General features: G+C 51.8%; 1 protein-coding gene and 1 long non-coding RNA gene across 4 annotated transcripts in view; one reads left to right on the forward strand and one right to left on the reverse strand.

Moving 5' to 3' along the window:
- LOC141372683 (uncharacterized) overlaps positions 1 to 10,705 on the reverse strand; it is a 34,139-nt gene extending 23,434 nt beyond the window's left edge. Inside the window, exons 1-2 of the long non-coding RNA XR_012378099.1 lie at positions 10,590 to 10,705; positions 8,323 to 8,544 (exon numbers count right to left, since the gene is read on the reverse strand). This is a non-coding gene — a long non-coding RNA (uncharacterized lncRNA). The remainder of the gene's footprint in view (positions 1 to 8,322; positions 8,545 to 10,589) is intronic.
- The window catches only part of ZNF395 (zinc finger protein 395), a 47,281-nt gene extending 32,669 nt beyond the window's left edge, over positions 1 to 14,612 (forward strand). For all 3 annotated transcript variants that reach the window (XM_025873773.2, XM_025873775.2, XM_025873774.2), the window contains 8 exons: positions 965 to 1,197; positions 3,011 to 3,120; positions 6,589 to 6,824; positions 7,269 to 7,369; positions 8,115 to 8,397; positions 9,770 to 9,862; positions 10,729 to 10,832; positions 11,130 to 14,612. In XM_025873773.2, the coding sequence (XP_025729558.1) occupies positions 965 to 1,197; positions 3,011 to 3,120; positions 6,589 to 6,824; positions 7,269 to 7,369; positions 8,115 to 8,397; positions 9,770 to 9,862; positions 10,729 to 10,832; positions 11,130 to 11,241 (1,272 nt within the window). In that variant the 3' untranslated portion in view covers positions 11,242 to 14,612. The remainder of the gene's footprint in view (positions 1 to 964; positions 1,198 to 3,010; positions 3,121 to 6,588; positions 6,825 to 7,268; positions 7,370 to 8,114; positions 8,398 to 9,769; positions 9,863 to 10,728; positions 10,833 to 11,129) is intronic.
- The last annotated feature ends 593 nt before the right edge of the window (positions 14,613 to 15,205 follow it).

Raw genomic sequence — 15,205 nt, forward strand, 5'->3', positions numbered from 1 at the left:
GACAAAGGTGTTTAGTCAGAATGACATTTGGATTTCCTTTTCCAGTGTTCCCTCCCCTTGTGGCAGGGCCCAGTCATCCCCTGTACCTGATCTAATCACTAGGTCCAAGTGCATTGCCTTCTCAAGGGCCCATAGAGACTCTACCTTCTGTCTCCTGCTGAGGCTTGTGTTGTCCAGGCCTTTCTTCCCATGATATAAGGTGACCTGACAATTGCTAGGCACCCCTTGAGAGTAGGCAGCTTACTTCTCCACCCCTACCATCTTGGCCCCAGGTAGACTTTAGAATTCTCTGAAGGGAAAAATGCAGGGTTAATCTATTCAGGGTCATAGTCGGGGATATATACAGGCAGCCGATACATAGGACTTCAAGGGCAAGACAGAGCAAGTCATCAGGAGGGTGGATATAGATTCCACATTCATTTGGTTAGAGAATTTAATCCATTTACATTTAAAGTAATTATTGACAGGTAAGTACTTCCTATTTTGCTAATTGTTTTCTGACTGTTTTGTAGTTCCTTTGTTCCTTTCTTCCTCTCTTACTGTCTTTCCTTGTGAGTTGTTGATTTTTTTTTTTTTTTGTAGTCCTATGCTTTGATTCCTTTCTCTTTATCTTTTGTGTATCTGCTAGAGGTTTTTTCTCTCTGGTTACCATGAAGCTTACAGAAAACATCTTTTGATTGTAACAGTCTGTTTCAAGATGTTAACAGCTTAACTTTAATTGTACACAGATTCCAAGATGACTGGCATGTTTGCTCTGTCTAGAGAGTTTATAAGGCTCTGTTTTGGGAAGAACTGATCCACTGTGGCTAATTTGGGTGCTCAGGTGGGAAGTAGGTACCTGGGAGCATCTGCTTGAATCAAAAATGAGTCAGAGACGCAGGTGGATCCTGGCTCTCAGAACTGGGGCATATGATGTAAGAACTACCACGTACTGACCACTGGTTGCTCTTTTTCTCCCCCACAGGTTTATGTGTGGTATGGGGGTCAGGAGAGCACAGGACTGGTGGAGCAGCATAGTTGGGCGGAGGATAAGGTGACTGTCTGGCTTTTGGATCAGAAGTTACAAATCTGCTGTAAAGCGGAGGAGGTGTGGCTGGCCGAGCTGCAGGGCCCTGTGCCCCAGGCACCTCCTCCTGAGCAGGGAACCCAGGCACCAGCCTACAGGCCCGTCTCCAGGAACATCGATGTCCCAAAGAGGTTTGTGTGGGAGCACCTGGGCTCTGGGCTCTGAAAGTTGTGTCGGTGGTGAGGTATGGGGTTGCGGGCTAGCTTGTGATGGAGAAGGAACATGAAGGACCTAGGTGTCTCGTTGTCAAGATACTGGGCAAATGGGATACAGAGAGGGGGGCATCCTTTAAAAACAAAAAACCCAGAATGGGATCTTTTCTTCCCTGTAGCTCTATTATGGGTGGTACATCTTTGGTGTGGCCAAGGGCTATTATCCCTTTCATCCTTAAATTAAAATTAGTAGTTTTTCATGATGAGAGACAGGAAAAAATGGCTTCGATCAGGAGTCCACAAACTTGTTCTGAGCAGGCCAGACAGTAAGTCACGTTGTTTCGTGAGCTAGATAGTCTTTGTCCTGGCAGCTCAGCTCTGCTGTGGCAGTGTCAGAGCCACAGACGACACATAAACACGGGGCACGCTTGCGCCCCAACAAAACGTTCCTTATGGACACGTAGATTGTAATTTTATATAATCTTCACGTGTCATGTATCAAGAGATTCTTTTTGATTTTTAAAACCATATAAAAATCATGCCGTTCTTCGCTTACGAGCCATATAAAAACGGGCAGCAGGGCGTGTTGGCCCACAACCCACAGATTGCTGACCCCTGACTTAGATACTCAAAACCGTCGATGATTGAAGAATGTATATATTGCTTTAGAATTTTATGACACAATGTTTTCCTGAGAATATATATCTGCCTCCTAATTTCTATATTATGTACTATAGTGTACATTGATCTTTTTAGATCAAGAGGGAAAATGAGGATGTGCAAGCAGTTAGGCCCCATTCCACCTCTCCTTCTGTGTTCATGGGTACTACTGATACAGTATATACAGGGTCTTCAGACCAGACCGGACCAGAGCAATGATTTTTGATTGTGAATTCAGTGGAGTGCCGGCAAAGAAATTGTTTTGCTGTTCTATGGAAATAAGTATTCAAAGGTCACACAAAAAAGGGGATGCTAATTTGTTTAGTATATTACTAGTCTTGGTTTAACTTCTTCCGACCCAGTCGCATATTTCAGTGGATCTGAATAGTGAAGAATGAATTAATACAACCCTTTGAAGTAGATGAGCCACCTAGAAATTTATTTCAGAACAACTTTTCATACTTTAGTGGTAATTTACAGACAGCTCTAAGTTTACGTCCACATAATGTAACTTTATATGGGCTTAAAAAAAATTATATGTAAAATTTTATAGAACTCTGCTGTGGAAAGCATTAAGATTTACACCAGGAGATTTATTTTAGTGTTTCTGGTTTACTTGCTCATTGGCTTGTGTACTAGGTTCAGAAGCCATCAGAATACCTCATCGTTTTTCTCAGGGGAGGGGAAAGGAACTGGTTAGTGTAATTGTTCCCTCTTCAATTTAAATAGAAGACGGGGAAAGGAAGGTAATTTTAGTGCTTTTGAATTCCAGCAGGCATCTTTTATGCCCATGGTTGATTTTATGGCTTCTGCTCTTCTTTTCCCCTGAATAAAGTTCTGACTTTAAGCCCCAGTGAGAGGTCCGATGTGAATGTAGGGGAGAATGGAGCTGCCTCCAGGCGTCCGCAGTGGCCTGGGACCGACCTGCTTGCACCCGGGTTGACTGATAGTAGAAACGCAGTTCTGAATGGGTATTTTTCATGAAGAATGAGGAGAGACCTTCATGCTTTATTTAGCACGCACACTGGCTGATTGGAGTGGGGGCATGGAGGGGACAGTCCAGAAGTGTGAGCCGATCACGTGCCCCGCTGTGTCAGGAAGTAACCTTTGGCACTCACCCACTTGAATCCAGGAAGTCCGACGCAGTGGAAATGGATGAGATGATGGCGGCCATGGTGCTGACGTCCCTGTCCTGCAGCCCCGTCGTGCAGAGCCCTCCTGGGGCCGAGGCCAACTTCTCTGGTGAGGAAGGGGGCCCCCTGGCGGCTACTGGGTGTGGCGCAGGCCCGCCCCTCGCGGCCTCTGCTTTGACCAGCCCGTTACCTGGCAGTAGGATTGCTGGGGTCTCTTCTCACTAGCTCCTCAGACTGGCTGAGTGACACTGAGTTAGAGGCTTCCATTCTTTTTCTTCAGCTTCCTCAGCTGGAGAGGAGTTTCCTGGTGCATTGTGAAGATGATTGAGCACGAGGCTGAGCCACACTGGCCGCTCGAGTAAGTTCTTCTATGGGAGTAAGTGAGCGAGGCACTTTGGTGGGGGCCTGAACAAGGCCAGTCGAGGAATATTTAGTTCATGAAGGGGAAGCTAACAAATGGTCCCCTGGTGGCCTCGGAAGATTCATGCCCCCGTTCCAAGTGCCTACTTCAGCCTTGTAAATCAGTGCGGGCCTACAGGCCAAGGACCTGGAATGCACGAGCTGAAGTCTGTCTAACAAATCGAACTGCTTAATGCAAAGCGATAGTACGACTTCACAGCAGACTTCTCAATTAAAAGAAAATCCTTCTGGCGCGATGCCCAAAATACATTATCCGTAACACGGGAGGAAGAGGGGTTGCTGGATGCCAGTAGTTTGACGAGACCGGTAGTGAACCTGAAGTTCTTTCGAAATTCATTACAGGGCTGGCCTAACTTACTCCCAGGGAATAACTTTGTCTCCATTGGTGACGTCTAACTGAATTGCGAGCTACCTAAAAGCTTAGGGGAAAATACGACTTCGCCCAGAGCACATGCCAGGAGGAAGGTGGCCTTTGCAGGTTTCCCTCATGAGGAATTGCCCTGGATGGATGGTGAATTTAAAGGAGCAATGAGGCAGGCTTCCTGTCTTCACCCAGAGCCTGTGGTCAGTGCCGAGGCTGCTAGGGTGAGTTGAGGCAGTTGGGCAGCACCGAGTTGGCAGAGCTCAGCATCGCACGCCTGCTCCAGTTAGTGCTTGGGAGCTGCACAAGTAGAACGGGGAGGGAAAGAGTCAGTTTTACGTTTTCAGGAAATTCTACAAGTTTAGGAGACCCAGGAGGTTTGTCAGCAGGAGGAAGGTCAGGAAAGTGTCATAAAGGGAAAATCATTGACTCCAGTTCGCATCAGGGTGTGTGCGATACATGTATGTGTCATACATAAATACTTGTTCATACACAGCCCGACACCAGCATATGCACAGCTGACTGATAATATGCCTGATCCTGATAGCATAGGTCCCTGTTGGACAAGCATTTTTAATCATCTATTAAAGATTTTTTTCCTATGACAGTATATTTCCGATCTTATGGTCGAAGTCAGTGGAAAAATAAGGCTTTCTTGGCCGCTAATGGTATTGAAGTATTTTGCAAGGTGAGGTCTGTACCTTGCTGTAGTCTTGGGTACTGTTTGCACAGAAACCACCTATTTTCTTTGTTCTCTGTATTGTTAGGCTGGCTGTGTGTGTGTGTGTGTGTGTGTGTGTGTGTAGAACGGGAGATTATAAATATTTCTTAGAAATTCACTGTAAACTCTCATAGCTCTGCATTTGCAGTACGAATGGTGTAGAATACCATTTAACCTTGCCGTAGAAGATCTTGTTGATCTAAGGTAGAGTCATTTATGTTTATCTTATAACTTAGAGATTAACTTACGATACTAAGTGTTTCGTTTTTTTAAATTTTTCTTCCTTTGTAAGTCTGTTTGCCAGTTTCAGCATTTGAGCCATTCAAATGGTTCTTCTGTGGAAGGTTGCTGTATTGTAGGGTTGGCCTGCTGTTTGACCTACCATTTTTCTCTAGAGTCCTGATCGCACTAGATGTAGCATTCTGCTCCCTGACCCTTCTTTCCCCAAAGGGTTTCCTGAGTAGACGTGTGTGGGCCCTGGACCCGTTGGCCTGTTGGTGACTCCTGAGTTCTTCTCTGAAGGGCTACCCTGTTTTTTATCTTTCCCTTAAGATTTATTTATTTGTTTTAGAGAGCGAGAAAGAGAGTGAGCTCGGGGGGTGGGGAGGGGCCGAGGGAGAGGGGGAGAGAGAATCTCAAGCAGACTCCCCGTCAAGCATGGAGCCTGACATGGGGCTTGATCCCAGGACCCTGAGATCATGACCTGAGCCGAAACCAAGAGTCGGACGCTTAACTGACTGAGCCATCCAGGCGCCCCGAAGGGCTCTCCTGTGTTAAGCCCTATGTGTACATATTGAAATTGTGGGTTAAGAAGTCTGAGCTTTGAGACTTGACAGTGATACTTAGGGAGGGAAGAGTTCCTCCATCCCATTCTGTTTGGGTGGGCTTCTCCTCACATGGAGGAGAGCCTGCGTTGGAAACCTGTAATGCTCAGAGTCTATTTCAGATGTCTAGATGGGCCTAGAAGCAGTTGTGGATCTGGAGCAGGATGAGAGAAAAGCAGTAGGATTTTTATGCTGCCCCAGGGGATGTGGTAGTCGGTCTCAGAATCCAGGGTAGGGCAGCTCCTTGGAACACCTGTCCTTGTTGGCAGCTGGGGCTTCGGGGGATGTGGCCACCATACCTACATATGTCACAGGCTTTGCCCCCCCTTCTCTTGCATCAGAATTTCAGATTACTATCAATCTGGATTTATGGCCTAGGCAGGGAGAGTCTGGGTCGGGCCTAAAGCAGCCTGGAGACAGGCCGTATAGAAGCTGAGAATTTCACCCGTGTCCTTGTCCAGACGCACTTCTGGGAGCAGGGTGGTGGGTGCAGGGCCGTGTCGGGTGGAAGGGCCTCCACGTCAGCTGGTGATCAGTCCAAGTTACTCTCAGAGTTTGTCTTGCCTTCTCCGGCTGCGGGACTTGTGGGTGAGGGCAGGACTCACCGGGCTGTAGCTAGCTAGTGGGATTGTCTTCCACACGCAGGTTTTGATGTCCTTGCCTGGGTTTTAATTACCAAAAGGCATTTTTCAAGAAAGCCTGGCCACGGAGCCCTCAAGTCGGCCTTTCCACCTGACTCTGCTGTTGGGAAAGGGTCCCAAGGGAGACGCCGCACGCTCCTCTGTGCAAGTTCTCACCTACGCTGTAGGCCCAGATGCAGGTGGAGGGACTTTCCCCTCCCTACACCCCACACCCTACTCTCCCCTGCTTGTTTTTTTTTTTTTTTTTTTGTAGCATACAAAGTGAGAAATACATTTCAATGAGGTTGTCTTTCTATTAGTAATCTATAAAACAAAGTTGCAGTGTGTGTGTGTTGGTTAATGATCATCAGCGTGGCTGTGGTGGGAAGTGTCTGCTAACGCAGAGCAGGGCTACTTCAGGGAAGCTCAGAAAGGAGAGGTTTTGGGGGGGGGTCTTACCCCCTCCGCCGCCCACCATGGAGTGGCAGAGCCAGGCAGAGCCAGAGCCAGGGATTGGATTCAGGAACCCAGACTCCAGACTTGCACTTCATGGTTCCCGACGGGGGCTGCTGGTTCGAATCTGGCGGCCGGGGGACGGCCTGTGAGCGCCGCCTGTCTTCTCTCCGCTCAGCTTCACGAGCCGCCTGTGACCCGTGGAAGGAGAGCGGGGACGTGTCTGACAGCGGCAGCAGCACCACCAGCGGGCACTGGAGCGCCGGCAGCGGCCTCTCCACTCCCTCGCCCCCCCATCCTCAGGCCAGCCCCAAGTATTTGGGGGATGCCTTCGGTTCTCCCCAGACTGATAATGGATTTGAGACCGACCCGGATGCTTTCCTGTTGGATGAACCGGCTCCACGCAAAAGAAAGGTATGTGGTGGGGTGCGGGGCCGACTTCAGCTTGGGGCCGGCGGTGGCGCGGCGGGGACCCCACAGGTCGTCCGTGCTCTCAGGCTCCATCCCATTTTCATTTCCCGTTGCTCCCGTGTTCGCTCGTGCTGTCCGCAGGGGCCCACTGCTGCCCTCTGTCGTGCCCGTTCTGCTCACCTCTGCCCCATCCCTGCCTTCCTCGCGGCACTCCCATAGGGATCCCATAAGACCTCCCATGGGGTCTTAACCGGAGCACCACGTGCTGCTGCTGACGCCAGGACCATCTCCTGGGTCCCGGCTCTCTGCCCCTGCCTGTCCGTGTCTCTGGTCCCAGACAGTCCCTTCCCTAGAGCCTTTTGTTGGGCTCTGTTGGAGGGCAGCCGAAGTCCCCGCGGGGTGAGGCTGAGGAGCCTCTCCCAACGATCCCATCTTCCTTTCTCCTAGAACTCTGTGAAGGTGATGTACAAGTGCCTGTGGCCAAACTGTGGCAAAGTTCTGCGCTCAATTGTGGGCATCAAACGACACGTCAAAGCCCTCCACCTGGGGTAGGTCTTGGGCCCAGGGCCCGTTTGCCTGGGACCCACTCAGGCGTTCCTCCGCCCTTCCCCATGACCTGCAGCCGAGAATGGTTCGAAGAAAATGACTTGCTGAGAACACCACCTGGTACCTCTCCCGACCCCTGTCTGTGCCCAGCAGACGAGTGTGTTGGAAAGGGACCTTTGCTGGGAAGGAAGGGCCCTCCTCTTGTGGTGAATGGTGATGCTGTTCCTGGGAAGGGCGCTCTGTCCATCTTGTGGACGTGTCTTCCCGCCTCACCATAGGAAGCAAGAGGTTTTAGCTCTGGGTAGAATTTGGGTAGTCTGGGGAGACCTCACTGTGGGCTCTGCACCTGCTTCCCCTCAGGAAGCCGGGGCTCCATTAGCTCTGACTCCCTGGAGCCAGGGCTGCTCATGGCAGTGGAAACGGACCCACAGGACGGAGAGGTGTGACCACAAGCGGAGTAGGGGGTGCCCAGAGAGGACCCGTGGCAGAGCCAGATGACTGCGGCAGGAGGGGGTGTGCACGTGTCATGTGCGAGGAGGAGCCTTCAGTGCCGGGAAAGACAATGCCCATTGATGTGCAGGCATACCCTCTTCTGTGACACCGCACCGGCAGTGGGGCCCCTGGGTGAACGTTCTCGTGGGCCCCTTCCCTGACGCGGCCGGGTTGGCCTGGGCAAGCACTGTCCCTCTTGGGCCACGGTGTCCCCTGTGTCAGAACTGACCATCACCGCATCTCCCTCCCTCACAGGGACACTGTAGACTCGGACCAGTTCAAGCGGGAGGAGGATTTCTACTACACGGAGGTGCAGATGAAGGAGGAAGCTGCTGCTGCCGGCGTGCCTACGGCTGACCCAGCTCCCGCCCCCGGCATGACCAGCCCGCCCCTTGCTCTCCTTCCGCCTCCTCCTCCCAAAACCCAGTCCTCAGGCCCAGAACACCCTGGCCTGGAGTCTTACCTGCCTTCGGGTGCAGCTCTCAGCAAGTCAGCTCCTGGCTCCTTCTGGCACATTCAGGCCGACCATGCGTACCAGGTATGGGGCTCGGGCACACCTGGGGGCTCAGCCTTGTGGCCGTGAGGATGTTCCGTGTCTGACCTGTCACTGGCCAGCCTGATCACAGGCCACCGACCGCCCTGGTTGGAGGCTGAGGCCTTCCGCTGAAATGCTAATCTCTAACTTCTACAGAGAAGAAAAGGAAAATGACTTCGCAATAAATGTGGGAATTCCAGAGTTCTACATCGGTGGCTGTCATGAGTAGTGACTAGAAATCTGGCTGAATCCCTGAGTAGCCGGGCGAATTGTTATGTCACTGGTTGTATGAGGGCATGGAGTCGTGTAGTTGGGCTTCCCACAGTAAATCCTAGCTCCTAAAGTTGCGTGACATTAACAAACAACCCGGCTCCCATTTTTTTTTTTTGAATGCCTACTGTGTGTCAGGCATTGGGCTTAGCTTTTCAAATAGAATAAGACATAGTCCCTGACCTTGTGAAGTGCGTGGTTTAGCTGGAGAGAGAAATGAATATATAAGTCTGATTAATTACAATAGAGCACCTTACGAGAGGCAGGAGAAATTGTTGTGGGTACAGGAAGAACCAAGCTGTTGTGCCTGTGTGGCTGGGCACGTTGTCATGGAGGGGGTGACCTGTAGGGTGACCTTGACCACACATAGGTGGTACTCAGGGAACGCACAGCCCGCTTTGTGCCATTTTTTAAAAAAGAAATCCTTTTCTGCCTACAGCTTGGTTTTATCAGATTCTAGGCAGACTTACAAGTCAGTAAGTAAAAAGCAGTGCTTTCAGTCAGAAAGCCTTTACACGACGAGCCAGCTCTCCTTCTCATTAGAATGAGTGGCTGTGGGCTAGTTCACGTGTGGCCAACTTCAGGGGGCCGTTGGTGCAGCTGGCTGAGCCTCGAGCTGGGACCTAGAGAGGGCGGCTGGTGCTTTCACAGACCTAAACCCGGACATCCAGGAGCGTGTTGCTCCTTCCGGGGACACCATAAACTTTGTGCGGCAATACCGCCCATGCTCAGAAAGCGTGCAGGCTTCTTTTGGGCACTCCTATAGCGTGTTCTTGGTGGGTGAGCCAGCGGAGACGCTGGTCCACGCTGATGATTCAGTCCTGAGGCCGGCACAAAGACCCGCTCTGAGAGAAGGGATCCAAAAAGAGCTTGGAGCCTGGGACTAAGGAGAGTAGCTCTCAGACTTGGGCTTGCTAGTATCTCTCTCTCTCTCTCTCTCTCTCTCTCTCTCTCTCTCTCTCTCGGGCAGAACGTTCGAGTGCGTCCCGGTATCATCCGCTCGGAGGCCGGTACTCTGCTGTGGCCCGTGAAGTTAGAGGGAGTGTGGGTGGACTTGAACGCTGCCCGAGTGGGCCCGAGGCTGACCTGTTCTTGTCTCCGACAGGCCCTGCCGTCCTTCCAGATCCCCGTGTCGCCACACATCTACACCAGTATTAGCTGGGCTGCCGCCCCCTCCACGGCCTCCTCCCTCTCCCCGGTGAGTGTGCCTGTCTCTGAGCACGTGGGCACCCTTGGGGGTCCCGGAGCAAGCCTGAGGCTCTTCCACACAGTACCGGTGCTGGAGGCCATCCCCTCTCCACCTCCCCACTTGCCTCCAGCGCCCAGACTTCTTGAAGGCCTCCTCTTCTCCTGCCTCGCACTCCCCAGCTGCTCACGGCCCCTCTTAGGAGGTGCAAGGCTGGTGTGTGCACAGGAGAACCCAGATCAAGCACCGTTTACTGCTAGGGAAGTCACTGGGGGAGTCTGGGGTCAGTGCCCTGCTGAGCCCTGGGTATCTGTGGGTGCTTGTTAAAGTTTCAGTGTGCAGGGGAGAAGAAGGGAGAGAATGTGGGGAAGCTGGGGAGGATGAAGGTAACCAAGACAGAAGATGGGAGCTTGTAGGAGCCCTGCGTGGGGTGGACTATGGCCTTAGGTTGCTTGCCTCTGAGCTAATATCAATCCCAAGTCCTTCTGGGCCTCCCCTAGTGGGTCGTGGTCTTCAGTTATCTCCTACGGGAAGGTCTTACACACTGTGGAACCTGAGTGCCTGAAAGTGCCTCGGAAGCAGTGCAGTCCCTCCTTTGTTCTTCGTGTGGTGACTCCATCTAAATCTGCAGGGAGCAGCCCGCCAGGTGGCCAGTAGAGAGGCTCCCCTGCCCAGGGCACCTACTCTATCGAAAAAGACCCGCCCCTCACTCTGCCCACCTCCACCTGGAATATCTTACCAGAGAAGGCGTCCTGCCCTCCGGGCACCAAGAAGGGCTCGGCAGGTGTGGCTGACTGCCTTGCGGGATGGTTCTCTCCCCTTTCGCTCCTGCCCTCCGGTCCCGGGCCTGTGCTTACGGCCCCTCTCGCTGTGCCCAGGTCCGGAGCCGCTCGTTAAGCTTCAGCGAGCCCCAGCAGCCACCGCCCGCAGGGAAATCTCACCTGATGGTTACTTCCCCGCCTCGGGCCCAGAGCGGTGCCAGGTGAGTGAGACCGTTGGATCCCGAGGCCTCCCCGCTGGCTTTCGTCCCCACCCTGCCCGCTGCCAGTGCAGGCCCTGAGCCCACCCACCGACCGGAATCTCCAGGGTTCCTTCCCTGTGTAGGGGAGGCGGCGGGGCGGGGGGAGGACACACTGGGTGCCGGGGAGGCTTTGGCTTCTCCCAGCTTTCCAGCCCCTGCCCGGTTCGCTCAGTCTCACACCGCCGGCCGGCCACGCCCCAAGCCCCCCCTCTCCCCCCGCCAGGGCGTGTCTGTACCCTCCTGACTCTTGTGTGACAGGAAAGCCCGCGGGGAGGCTAAGAAGTGCCGGAAGGTGTACGGCATCGAGCACCGGGACCAGTGGTGCACGGCCTGCCGCTGGAAGAAGGCCTGTCAGCGCTTCCTGGACTGAACCTGTCCCGCCGGCCCGTCCTCTTCGCGCCCCGCCCTGCAGCCAGATGACAAGACAGCCGCGGCACAAGCCCCCCCGCAGAAACCTAAAAGATAAAGAGTGGACATTGGCAGTTTGGGCTCTGTTGGCTAACGTTCAATAGTTAAAGCATTTCCCCCTCCCTTTTGGGGAACATTTTAGTTCTTAAAAGAAGAAAGGAAAATACTCCCCCCTACCCCCGAAAAATAGGAGAGAGCCAAAACTGACCAAGGGTATTCTGCAGTGAACCAGAGACCAAAGAATTAACTACCCTCCCTTTCCCACGTCTCTCTCTAGGGGATTAGTTTGCATGTATCAAAAGACGGAACAGCTCGTTCTGTTTCCTGCTGAGTTGGTGAATTCTTTGCTTTCTCAACTCTTCCAGAAGGGACTGTGAGCAAGATGAATTTACTTAAAAAAAAAAAAAGTTTCTGGCTGATGAGTCCGAGAGCAGGACCTGCCTTGGGTAGGGTGGGAAGAGTGGGGGGGATCTGTGCACTTTTTAAGGTGCAGCCGGCCCCTCTTCTCCACCCGAATCCAGGAGAAGGGAGAGCCTGTTCTCACCGTGCAGCTTCTGTGGAAGTAAAAGGAAAGCCCTTTCTTGATGACAACGATTTGTACCTGGGGTCCCTCAGCTGTTGGGTTGCATCCCAACAAATATTGTATGGCTTCTTCTCAAAGCCCAGACTAGTAGGTTTTTAAAGACTGTCCCCAAATAGCTGAGCCAAAAGGCTATATGAATTCACTTTTTGAAAATGTGGCAGTTAAACACTACCTTGACCATTTCCCCCTCTTTCTTTGAGGAAAAGCTGGAGGGTTTTAGTCTCTGTGGAAGCCCTCTGTTACCTGAGTAAATAAACTCCCTCTTGATGTTCCTCCCTCCAGTTATGGACATGACACCTCTAAAACACTTTGTGTTCTTTCCCCGTGTATTCAGAGAAGCCTTTTATGGAAGTTCCCTTCCACTTGGGTGAGAGCCCCCCCTCGGCGCGCCCTGCGCAGGTCCCTCTGTCTCTAGTTTTACCAGTCCCTTTCCCTCCTGAGGCTGCAGTTAGGGCTGGTGCGGGGGAAGCGGGGAGAGAGAGGCAAGAAGAGATAGAAAGGTAAGTGGGAGCTTGTCCCTGCGATGGAGATGGAGTTGGCAGGTTCCCCGTTGTTCTGTTGGCTCTGAGGGTCCCGGGAGAATCCGGTCTTCCTCCTGAGGTGCCCGGTAAGACAGGACTCTTCCATCAGTGTCAGTGGCCTCTGGGTTTTTATCCGTGTCAGTCTGGTCCCCGTGATGGGAAGGTCAGTTTGATGCTGAGGAACCTTCAGGGATCTGCTGAGCAGCGTTTCCGGCCTGCAGGCAGCCGGGGGCGGAGGGGGCGGCGGTGTAAGAGAGCCATGAGGAGCTCCTGTGAGGAGGGGTCGGATCAGCAGCTCCTGGCACTTCAGCCCTTGTTGTTTCTGGAGCCCTCAGGGATCAAGGGGGGCCGGGAGTGGGGATTGAGTTGCACGGGAAGGAAATCAGCAAAGCTATTCTGGCTGATGAGAAGGGAGATGTGGGTGGGTTGTTTAGTGCCCTGCCCATCTGTGCTGAATTGAGACCAGGCCAGCTGAGCCCTCAGGGGAGGGCACGTCTCGTTTTGGAGCTGCCCTTCATTTTAAGACTTGTTTGGGAGTTCCTCAGGCCTGCAGGAGCGTGGCCGAGTGTCCACCGGGGCACCAGCGCTGCGCCTACATCCCAGAGGTCGGGGGCTCAGGAATCCCACCAAGCCCCCTACCCTGGGGCTGGGCAGCAGCGTCCACCCCCGGCTGTCACTGAGGCCGCCCTCTTATTCCCAGGTGGAAATGCCGGGCTCTCGAGGCTCCTTTGGCCACTTTGTGTGGGAATTGTGCAGGTGCTTGTCAATCTGTGACACCCTGAGTGTAAGAAAACCCGCCAACCTTAGATGTGTGTGACGGGTGATCGTGCCCTGGTTTGGTGACGGAGGGAAGGTGGTGATGGGGTGTATTTTTATAACTTAGTTAAAAAAAAAATACGTGGGATCTGTCCCTAAAGCCCAAAACCAGGCCAGCAAGAGGTGGCCCAGGGTTCTCCTTCCGCTCCCTTCCACCTCCGCGAGCATTAAAAGCTGACAGCAGGTTGTTGCTTCCCTCATTGTCCATCTTCAGATCTTACTGGGGGAGGGGAGGGAGCTTTTGAGATGGGAGGACTCTGCCTAGCAGCGTCATCCGCTCCCTTCTTAATCACAGCTCTTGCTGAGTCTCTAGAAAAGCCGTTTTCATTTTCCCCCTCAGTTTGTACCATGGAGCTCTAACTGGCTATAAAGATTTCCTCTAAGTGAGGTAGGCTTCTCCTGTCATTGGTACCCAGGGCAGCAAAGGAAGAGAGAAAGAAGAAGTGGATGAAACAGTTTAAAAACTGAGGTTTTTTTTTTTTTTTTTTTTTAATGTTTTTAATGTTTTATTTTGGCGCAGCTTTCCCTCTATCTGCTCCTTGCTCCTTTTTGGTGGTGGTGGCCGCCTCTGGCCTCCGCCCTCGCGCTCCTTCATCTTGTGGCCGTTGTGTTGGTCCTTGACACGTGGTCTGTCCTTGGGGTTGCCCCAGTTGTTTCTTTTTGGAGGGTGGGGGTGCCTTGTGAACTGATCAGCGATTTTGCCTGTTTTCTTCATCTCCGTGTCTCTCCCTACTTCCCAGCCCACCTGGGCAGCAGAATCCGACAGGAGGGAAGGTGCCCCACAGGTGAGCATTTGAAACTAACAGGACTGATTTTCAAAAGAAGTGGTTTGGGGAAACCGTTTATTCCAGGGATGTTACCCCTCTTCAAAGTATTTCTTGGAATGACCTTTGGAGTCTGTGGTGCCTGCTTTGGACAGCTGAACCCATGCTCATTCAGTGCAGAGACCGGTGGGTGATGTCTCTGGTCAAGTGAGATCACAGGGGCAAAGCTCATGGACTGACTAGCGAGGAAAATAGCTTGGATTGAATTATGTGGCTTTTAAGCTGGCTGTGAAAGCAATTTTGTAATTTCAGAGAGTGTCTTGTGCGATATCCACATTGTGGTAGTAAGCCTATAGCTTGACTCCTTGGAGGACATTATTAATTTGGATGTGGAAAACTTTCATTTGTTGGAAGAAATCTGTCCTGTTACTTTCTGGGCCTCCCAGGTTCTGACCTTACCAGGCTCCCCCCCGCCCCCCCAAAAAAGGAGAAGAGGGAGATGAATCCCATCTGTGAATTTGTCTTATTGGCGCCTTTTCCCCCAGCTGTCTTCCAAGTATTATTTTTACTGTTAAGAAAATTTTTTTAAAAATGTGAAATGTAATGTTTTTACAGCAACAATATGAAATATATTTTATAAGGAATAAAATGGTACATTGTCTCATTTAATGTGTGCCTGTCCCTCTACCCTCTCCCCCTATAAAGGATAAGATTACTGTTGGTGGTGGTGATAAACAAATGATGGCATTTGGGCCAGGCGTACACATTCATTAGCTTATAATAATAGGGACCATTACCGGGGGGCCAGGCCGAGTCCTCACATGAATAACCAAGTGCTTACCTAAATAACCTCATGAAAGAGTTACTACTATCATTCCCATTTTACAGATGAGAAGAGGGAGGCACAGAGGTTAAAGAACTTACCTGAGGTCATAGACTGGGAGATGAGGACCCTAAGATTTGTAAGCCAGGCAGTAAGCATTTTTCTGTACTGTATATGGACAGTGGGGAGCATGTTCTTGGCTATATTCCTGAATTTGCTGAGGAGTTGGCAGATGATTTAGGAAAAAGTCATACTCTGCTTATGGGATGGGTTCTGACTACAGGGAGCGACACGGGGCACTCCCTGAGTTCATTGATTCCATGTCCCGTGACGGCCCAAAGGGCTAGATAAAGCTGGTCTGGGTGGGAAGCAGGAAGTAACACCCTATTCTTGCTGTACCAGAACTGCTGTATGCAATT

This window comes from Callorhinus ursinus, unplaced genomic scaffold (assembly GCF_003265705.2).
Source record: "Callorhinus ursinus isolate GAN/ISIS: 27379988/994484 unplaced genomic scaffold, GSC_fseal_2.0 scaffold4, whole genome shotgun sequence".
NCBI classification, from domain to species: Eukaryota; Metazoa; Chordata; class Mammalia; order Carnivora; family Otariidae; genus Callorhinus; species Callorhinus ursinus.